This window comes from Taurulus bubalis (genome assembly GCF_910589615.1).
Source record: "Taurulus bubalis genome assembly, chromosome: 8".
Classification (NCBI taxonomy): domain Eukaryota; kingdom Metazoa; phylum Chordata; class Actinopteri; order Perciformes; family Cottidae; genus Taurulus; species Taurulus bubalis.
This window is the reverse complement of record NC_136596.1, coordinates 28,179,260-28,189,262: the sequence shown is the minus strand read 5'-3', so window position 1 is coordinate 28,189,262 and position 10,003 is coordinate 28,179,260. Positions and strand designations below refer to the sequence as shown.

Here is a 10,003-nt window from a genome sequence, read left to right as displayed (position 1 = left end):
AGTAAGGACACAGTAAGGACACAGTAAGGACACACTAGTAAGGACACAGTAAGGACACAGTAAGGACACACCAGTAAGGACACAGTAAGGACACACTAGTAAGGACACAGTAAGGACACAGTAAGGACACAGTAAGGACACACTAGTAACCAAATCACATTGTTATGAAGACATAGAAAACCCTTTTCATTATTTGTTTGCATATCTTAGACATTCCAGTTCCCTTCACTTCCTCAGTTGTGAGGATTTGCAGCTTTTCTTTGTCTTGTGTCAAAGTCAGATTTAGTTATTTTTAGTTTGGTTTTTGGTTGTTTGTCATCTTAGCCTTGTTCTGTGTTCCCATGCTGAACAGGAGTATCTAGTGAGTAGACTGCTACACCTGGACTATTTATATCCCTTTTATCTAAAAACGTCTTCAATATCTTCTCCTCTTCTTATTGTCATTCTACAACAGGGTTTCACACACACACACACACACACACACACACACACACACACACACACACACACACACACACACACACACGGCAGCAGGAAGTGGTTGGCTGGTTTCTTTCTTCTGGAGCAGCGGCTCACCGTGTGACGATGCCCTGACGCGCCGTAAAGCCACTCATATGGAAACGATATGCAGAAGCAGTATCTTGAGTGACAGAAGCAGTTTACCCGCTTCAGGAAGGCGACGCTGAGCACACATCAGTTATAGTATTGTTCCAGTCCCAAAGTGAACGCTATAGCTCCAAACATGGAGGTCTGATCACAGGAAACTATTGAGCTGTTCTACTAAGTAACAGTGATGAGAGGACATAGGAGCTGGTGCCAGAGCGCTCTCTATCAATAAGACAAAAATAAATCATGGTTGATTCAGGAAGATCAGACTTACCCTCCTGTGTTACCAGTTTCTGTTGAAATGGTCAACACCTTTACATGCATGGTCACATCTCTGAACTGCATCCAAAAGAGACGGGACAGGAAGTTACATGAGCATCAACACTGAACTTCTACCACTGAGAGGGTATCTGGTGGTTTTGGCAGCAGGAACGATGTCATTGGCACCAAAGTCTCACCACATCATGAGGACAGCAGCGCTGCTCTCACTCCTTCCTGTAACACACGTCAGCGTCACGTCTCCGTTCCTCTCCACACATCCAGACACTCATGATGTTCAGTCTGAAGAGGAACTGACCTGAAGCCTGCTGGGACTCTGACATACAACAGCTGACATGTCCCAGCTCTGCCAACAGCCAATGAGCTGTCATTGTGAAATGTTATAGTAGATATCTAGTTTAATTTTAGTATAAATACTGAATTGCATTGAACGTTTAGAGAGGATTGAAGAAGATATGCCATTAGAAAATAGTATATGCCACAAAAATACTTTTGCATTGTGATATTTTGAAATAACAGAAAACTGGAAATGATCATTATTATAGAATAAAATGAATGATGATATAAAGTGGATTCATGTTCAGAAAGCACGTGATAGTCCCAGTGATGGTTGACTGCTCATATATATACTGCTCTCTCTCTCTCTCTCTCTATATATATATATATATATATATATATATATATATATATATATATATATATATATATATATATATATATATATATATATATATATGAAAATATGGCTCAATGAAAATATGGCTCCATCAGCAGCCGGATCTCTTATATCTACGTTAAGTGCGCGCGCGGTGCGGGCAGGAGACAGGAAGCGAGGCTTCTTACCAAACCGTGAATGCATCAAGACTCAGCCCAAACCCTGCAGTCAGCTTCTCCTCGCGCTGTGTGTCTGAGGCTCTGACTGCGCACTCTCCGCACTCTCCGCACTCTCCGCACTCTCCCGCGCGCTCCCGCACGTCTCCATCATGGCTCCGCGCTGCAGCCCGCACGCCGTGCCGGCGCTGGCGCTGCTGCTGCTGGCCGTGGCCGGGATCCTGCTGCTGGTGCTCCCGTCCAGAGAGAGCGAGACCCCGCCGGAACACATGGTAATGAGATAATCATATTATATATATATATATATATATATATATATATATATATATATATATATATATATATATATATATATAATATGATTATCTCTACTTAATTTAATATATATTACACAGTTGTTGTTGTTGTTGTTGTTGATTGTCTCGTCTAATGTCTAAAGTTATGCACCTTCCTCAAAGAAAAAGTCCTTGTTTGTGTAAACATTCATGGCGAAGAAATGGTTCTGGTTCTGATCACATCTCCTGTATTATGGACTGAACAACATTTTTAATGTTCTTTGACTGAAAGTGACTTTTTGAGGACAACATCTGATATTTGTTTTCAAGCCTTCCTTTGCTGTGCACACCATGACGTGTGGTTCATAAAAGTGTGTTTTTCCATATGCAGAGGTTTTTATTCATGTAATTATAATAATACACAAGTTACAGTAAGAAGAGAGTTTAGATTAGGTTTACTGTTATTATTCTAAAGTGTGTTTATTATTATTATTATTATTGTTATTATTATCACTATTGTAAAGTGTGTTTATTATTATTATTATTATTATTGTTATTATTATTATCACTATTGTAAAGTGTGTTTATTATTCTAAAGTGTGTTTATTATTATTATTACTATAGTAAAGTGTTGCTGCGGGTCCAGAGAGGATCCAGAGAGAGATTGCCATGTTCATAAAATGGCCAGTCATGAACCATGTGTCCTGATATGAACTTCCTAATTTGAACTTGAACCTTCTTGACGTGCGATAGACGTTTATCCTCAATCATTTAAAGGTGCGTTGCAGGAATAAGTGATTCAGAGCAGACAGAAACAAAGAGTGTGAGGTTCCTATGCTTTTTCTTTTATTCTTTTGAGAGCATTACTCATGTGCTCTTCCTTTTGTTCATGTCGCAGACACTTAACAATGTTTTTAAAAGGCTACAGAAGTTGGTCTCATTTGTGTCTTTACCCTTTGTCTATAGAATAATGCTTCAATAGAACGTGATGCTCTTTGAAGTTGACATTAAACAAGATAAAGGGAGACAACGTCAACATTGCTGAATGAGTTAAGGCACCACAACACATAACGTCACAGAAAGTCAAATAGCAAATCATTAGTTCGTACTTTGTAGTCTCATGCCAGGAAATATGTTTAGAAAAGTGGGTTAGTTAGCCGTGAATGTCATGTGAAGAAGAGCGTTCAGCGGATGTCTGGGTTGAGTCACTTCCTGTCGATGCCACAGTAACTGGTGCAAACACAGTGGTTACAACTGCTACTGCAAATACCATCAAATGTACATTTCTCCTGTGGCTGTGGCTCAGTGAGCAGGTCGTCCTTCAATCAGAGGACCGGTGGTCCAATCCCCATCTTCGCTAGTCCATGTCCGTGTGTCCTTGGTGCGAGACGCTTAACCCCAAACTGCTCTAGCTGTGCCTCCGGCGTGTGGATGTTAGTCCTGATGGGCAGGTCCGTCCGGACTATGCAATGTGGATCCTGTTTTGATAGAATGAGATATGGATGTATGTTTATGTCATGTGGTGCTTTGTCTGTTTCAGTATGGAATAGTTCTGGATGCAGGCTCGTCCCACACCTCCATGTACACCTACAGATGGCCGGCTGACAAGCAGAATGGCACCGGTATTGTTACCCAGCACAGCGAGTGTAATGCAAAAGGTGAGCCGCTCCCAGTGGCTGTGAGAAGGCATAATGTATTTATTGAATGGTTTATTTCCAAGTGATCTGCAGCTCGGTAAGTGAGGAACCAGAACAGAGCCGTTCAGTCCAAGCTGCAGTCTCACTTTTACTTCCACGTCTTTCTACAGAAATTCATATCATAACTGTGCCATGCTTCACTTCCTCACCATAATGTTTGGGCATTTTTAGTTCCCCAGTTGTTTCTGTTTGTTTCCAGAGTTTCCTTAGAAACAGCATCCTTCATCCAGAAGCTCCTTCTTCCTTTATGACAGGGAAGTTCAGTGTTTGAGGTCAGGCTGAGTTCTTCGTAAAAGTCAAACTATGTTCTCTTTCTGTCAAGGTGGAGGGATCTCCAGCTATGCAGGGTCTCCTGGTGGTGCTGCGAAGAGTCTGGAGGTCTGTCTGGAGCAAGCTGTGAAGGATATCCCCAAATACAGGCACCACCAGACTTCACTCTATCTGGGAGCGACTGCAGGCATGAGACTCTTGAAGTAAGTTCTCTATAGTAAACTATATAGTGCACTAATAGCCTTACCACACTCCCCATCAATGATGCATTAATACATTGAAATGGATTGTAATTGGAATAGTTTAATATGCATTTCCTTCCTCATTTAAATCGCTATTCTTTACAGGATAGTCAATGCCACAGAGTCCCAGCGGGTACTGAAGGAAGTGGAGAACAAACTGCGGTCTTACCCTTTTAAATTCAAAAACGCAACCATCCTGGAAGGACGGGAGGAGGGCGCTTATGGCTGGGTCACGGTCAACTACTTACTTGAGAACTTTGTGAAGGTGAGCTTCCACTTTTCTCTTCAACACATACAACGTCACAAACACTGTTACATTCAAACCTCATGGTGGAGGAATTCAAAGCGAATTCTAAGAGGACCCCAGTTCAGACAACTGAGGGAGCAGACTGAGGCATACAGAGAAAAGAAGAAGAAGAAGAAAACGGAACTAAGAACAGTATGGCACGAGAAAACTCAGGCAGGAAATCTGACAAGAACTCAAGCAGGAAATGCAGATGGCGTGACAAGTGATGGAGGGAAAGCACTCAGACTAAATCCAAAGGGAGAGCACATGTAGGAACAAATCATTTCTCGCCATACGTTGCCGGTGTGAGTTGCTCTTAACGCTGGTGATGTGCTCAGTGAATCGTTCACATGACTTGTCGATCAATCCCATCTAAAGTTATTATAGCTGTCCCAAACACAGACTCTAAGCCTTTACTCCCAAACAGATGCGTACGCGGACACCATGGACTCGTGTAGTTCTGTTCATATTGTCCCCTTGGAGGACGCGCTCCACGCATGCCGATGGGTCAAGACAACTGGTAGCGTAGCTTATTGTAGCTTAGCGTAGTTTAGCGTAGCGTAGCTGCGGACAGTCTGTCACCTCATCTTGCCCTAGATTCAAGTTGGTTGCACGTATAAAACGTCCCACACACTGGGGCTTTGGAAGTATATATAAGTGTACGTTCTCCTCGGATTTAACTCTGTTCAGTAATGGAATATTTCTATTTTCCTACATGGATTCAAATTGTTATGCCTTGACCTTTTCTTGCCATTCAGTACGGTTTTGTCGGGCGATGGCTGAATCCAGGCAGAGACACAGTTGGAGCTTTGGATTTAGGCGGAGCTTCCACTCAGATTGCTTTTGAGACCTCGGAAGAGGTGGAGAACAAGGACAACGTGATGGAGCTGAAGCTGTACGGACAGACCTACAGGCTGTACACCCAGAGCTTCCTGTGCTACGGACAGGACCAGTTCCTGCAGAAACTGCTGGCTCATCTTATCACGGTACTGTGAAAAATATGGCTGTTCTTGAAAAACATCAAGATTTGTACAATTCTGTTTCATCAACTGTGAGGTCAGAGTTCAAGATCAGCTCAATAAAATCATACATGGACATATAAAGTCACTGTCTGGCTGCAGTGCACATGAGTGGCCAGGGTGAAGTGTGTACTCTCCACGGCTCCACCAACCTGCTGCAGCAAACTCAAAGGAATAGTATGAGACTTTGGAAAATAGGCTTTGTTGCTTTCTTGCAGAGAGGTAGAAGTCCATTTAATATGAAGCAAGGGCCAGCAGCCGTTTAGCTTAGCATAAAGACTAGAAACAGCTAACCTACCAACACCTGCACCTTTCTGGAGTCTCCACTGATTGCCAGGCAATCTCAAAGTGATGACTTAACTCCAGGAAGTCCCTGCTCACGGCTAAGAGATAGTCTGGTACCACAAATTGTTATAACACACTTTGGGATGTACTACCAATCATACAAAATGGCATTTCCTAAAACAACCTAGTACTATAGAAGCTGAGAAATGATCTATATTGTTATATGTTAAGTGCACTTCATTATTTGGAACTGGTTGGTTGTCAATCCAAACGTAAACCTGTTTATTATAAATTCTAAAAGGTTGTAGATGAGGCTGTCAACGTAAACACAAGCTTTTTACTGAAACACATCATGTTTAATTCCACACAGGAAGTATAAATACTCTGAACTGCTCGCACATTGTGAACATGTATTGATTCAGTTTACTTGGAACTATACTTCATATTCTGCCTATTCTATTTACCAGAAGACCGTTTCCCTTTGATCTGTTGGGCTCTTCCAGACTGCAGGTGTGACGCCCCAGGTGGCTCATCCCTGCTATCCACAACAGTTCAACGTCTCCATCAAGCTAGGGAAGGACGTCTTTGATTCTCCGTGTACGCGGAGCTACAGACCAGCCCGGTTCGACCCCCAGATGAGTGTGACCGTCGTGGGCACAGGAGATTACCAGAGCTGCCTGGACAACATCACACAGCTGTTCTCCTTCGACAACTGCACTTACTCAAAGTGCTCCTTTGATGGAGTCTTCCAACCCACCCTGAAAGGAAGCTTCATGGTGAGGGAGGCTTTTAAACAGGAGACCAAAAGACCATCGCTTTACTCACAGACCACACATCTGATGTTCACCTTTGGTATTCTTTTTTAATTCCTTTTTTACATAATTGAACGGTTTTGCTGAGCTAAGTGTTGTTAAAGTTTCAATGTTTGTTAATTCATCACAGCACACTGTATATCTACTTAGCAGCAAATGTCAATATGTTACATCGTCACCTTCCTAAAATAATGCCCCAAGTCATTTTTTCAGGTTTTTCAGAAAACACAAAAAACTTGACCAAATGTAATATAGTGCACAAGCTGCCTCTAGACACTGAAGTACAGGCATACTGTAATACCGGTCAAGTTATGATTACTAATATTATGCTCCAGTGAGATTTTCATTGACAAAAATGCTTGCTTGTTAGCCTTGCTTGTTAGCCTTGTAGCGTTATGCTTCGTCCACGCAGCATTAGGGCTGTAGGGATGTCAGTTTGAAATATTTCAATAACTATTGGATGGATTGCCATCAACGGTGCATACATCCACATTTCCTTCAGGAAGAATAATAATAACTTTGGTGACCCCTTAACTTGTAATTTAGCCCAATTTATCAGGTCACAATAATTGTTTTTCCAATACATTGGTTTATGACCAAATATGGGCAAATCTGATGAGGATTTTAGCATTGAATTTTAGTACTACCTGTAAAATATCAGCATGCATTGTCTTTGTGAGTATATTTGAATGCTAGCATTAGCATTTAGCTCAAAGCACCACTGTGCAAATGTACAGGCTCACAGATTTGCTAGCTTAGTCTCGGTAGGTCATTCCACTGTAAACCCTGTCGTTGACTACTCAGACATGAACCTGGGAGTGACCCTGGATGGGGAATTGTCTTCCATACATGGACGTAGTATCTCCTGTAGAGTCCTCCTGCACAACATGAAGGATCCACTTCTTTCTCACGGCTGTAAGGAGTCAGTCCTGGTGCTGATCATCTCCAACCCCCTCGACTCTGGAACCCCTGCGTCTGCCATCAGACCTCAGAAAGAAATCCAGAATGCCGCTGTCCATCTGGTGTTTAACTTCCCAAAGGGGTCCCGCACCACTCTTCTTCTCCAATCACACTGACCAGCACAGCTTCCCAGTATAGATGGCAGTATGTTGTATCCCACCCAGTATTTGCTGCCAATTGTTTTGTTACTATATTATAAGATTCATTATTTGAACGACTGTAAATCCAAACAAGATGTTTTCCAATATGTTCGTCTGAAAACTAATCTTCCCTCCAGAAGAATGTGAGACTCTGATTGACTCAGTTTCCCATCATCTCCACAGGCATTCTCTGCCTTCGTCTACACCAGTAACTACATCAAGCTCCTCACCAGCATCCCCATCACGTCCCCCAGTCGACTGAAGGAGGCCGTTCGACTCATCTGCAACATGACCATGTCTGAGGTACTCTTGAGAGCGCATCCCTTAATGAAGGACTCTCAAACATGTGCATGTTTAAAACCACCAAATACGTCATTAGACTCAATTCAAAGAAATAAAACACAACGTATCTGGATGTTCTAGAAATGTCTTCAGTGATGGGAGACAAGACCACGCAGGTTGAGATCTCATTAAAATACAAATCCTAACCCAATGCTTTTCAACTCATAGATGACTAAAAAGACAAAGGAGAAGGAGAAATACATGAAGAATACATGTGCCGTCTCCAGTTTCGTCCAGGTCCTCTTACTGCAGGGCTACCGTTTCGATGATCACTCCCTTCCCTCTCTCTCTTTCCAGAAAAAGGTCAGAAGTGAAGTAAATCGACTAAACGTGTTTATTTATCATTTGCTGGGATATGAGTCGGTGTTCAAACTGTTGACAACTATCAACAGCGCTGTCTGTGGACCTAAACCCACAGGCGTGTCCATGGTGTGTTGTGGTTTCAGTGGGTCCCCTTGTGTCTTTTTGCAGGCTGGAGGAGCGTCTGTAGGCTGGGCTTTGGGGTGCATGCTGGACCTGAGCAGTATGGTGCCAGCAGAGAGACTAGGGCTGATGAAGGCTCTGCCGCCAGGGCCCTGGGCTGGCCTTCTCTTCCTCTTCATCACCCTCCTCCTCGTGGCAGTGGGATACCTGCTGATGATCTACAGAAACACAAGAGCTAAAGAGGGCATGGTGTAAGAGAGGGTCACACACTTCATATTCCACTTGGAGAATGCATATGTCTATCTAAAATAAATGTATGTGTGCACTGCACCACTGTGTATGGAAGGGAAATCAGCAACGCAGTAAAATATGGTCTCCACTATTTTCTTTGCAAATCTACTCAGCCTTCTGCTTGCTTGTTGAGAGCTTGTGTGTAACTTCAAACTCCAGAATAAACCAAGTTATTTGAAATTGTTTTGTTTTCTTTAAGTAGACTCAAGACGTCCATTAGGGCGGTGCTTTCTCTGGGCTCTTGAGGGGACGGCTGTTGCTCCAATGGGAAGATCCGCAATCCGATGCCCCGTATGTTGAAGCAAGGCACCGAACACTGAATATGTGAACGTGAATTAGTTAGTCCTGACGGGTCCCATAGTAGCCCCACTCATCAGTGTATGAATGGGTGTTCTAATGAGTTCTCAGTTGTGATCGTAGCAAGCTCAGTATTTTCTTCTTTTAGTTATTCATTTGAATCAGCTGATTAATGTCATGTCTTTGGTATAACCAGGACTAGTTGGCCCACTCTCCGCTCCCCAGTTCTGTCCTGCTGTCAAATCATAGAGTGTTTGAGTCTCTGGCAGACATTTTGAGCCCTTTTTTAACCCTTTTTCCGTAAATCAATTCATTTCAGTTTATTTTATACAGCCCAACGTCACAAATACAAGTTTGCCTCAGATTGCCTTGCAATCTGTACACATGACATCCTGTCCCGGGACCTCACATCGGATCAGGAACAACTCCCCCAATAAAGATCGTAAAAACCCTTTAAACCCTTTAGAGCGTTAACTAGTCTCTCTCTCAGAGCGTTAACTAGTCTCTCTCTGAGTGTTAACTAGTCTCTCTCTCAGAGCCTTAACTAGTCTCTCTCAGAGCGTTAACTAGTCTTCTCTCAGTGCGTTAACTAGTCTCTCTCTCGAGCGTTAACTAGTCTCTCAGTGTGTTAACTAGTCTCTCTCAGAGCGTAAACTAGTCTCTCTCAAAGTGTTAACTAGTCTCTCTCAGAGCGTTAACTAGTCTTCTCTCAGAGCGTGAACTAGTCTCTCTCAGAGTGTTAACTAGTCTCTCTCAAAGTGTTAACTAGTCTCTCTCAGAGCGTTAACTAGTATCTCTCAGAGTGTTAACTAGTCTCTCTCTCAAAGCGTTAACTAGTCTTCTCTCAGAGCGTTAACTTGTCTTTCTCTCAGAGAGCTAACTAGTCTCTCTCAGAGCGTTAACTAGTCTCTCTCTCAAAGTGTTAACTAGTCTCTCTCAGAGTTAACT

At 42.8% G+C, this 10,003-nt stretch overlaps 1 protein-coding gene across 1 annotated transcript; it reads left to right on the top strand.

Annotated features, from left to right (window-relative positions):
* Positions 1-1,868: 1,868 nt before the first annotated feature.
* On the top strand, positions 1,869-8,932 carry LOC306740754 (ectonucleoside triphosphate diphosphohydrolase 2-like; the record flags this gene model as incomplete). The annotated part of the gene is made up of 9 exons (XM_079222983.1): positions 1,869-1,988; positions 3,532-3,649; positions 4,011-4,161; positions 4,306-4,465; positions 5,245-5,472; positions 6,294-6,566; positions 7,886-8,005; positions 8,213-8,347; positions 8,516-8,932. The coding sequence occupies 9 exons, from the start codon at positions 1,869-1,871 to the stop codon at positions 8,720-8,722; spliced, it is 1,512 nt and encodes a 503-aa protein (XP_079079109.1). The 3' UTR covers positions 8,723-8,932.
* Between the last annotated feature and the right edge of the window lie 1,071 nt (positions 8,933-10,003).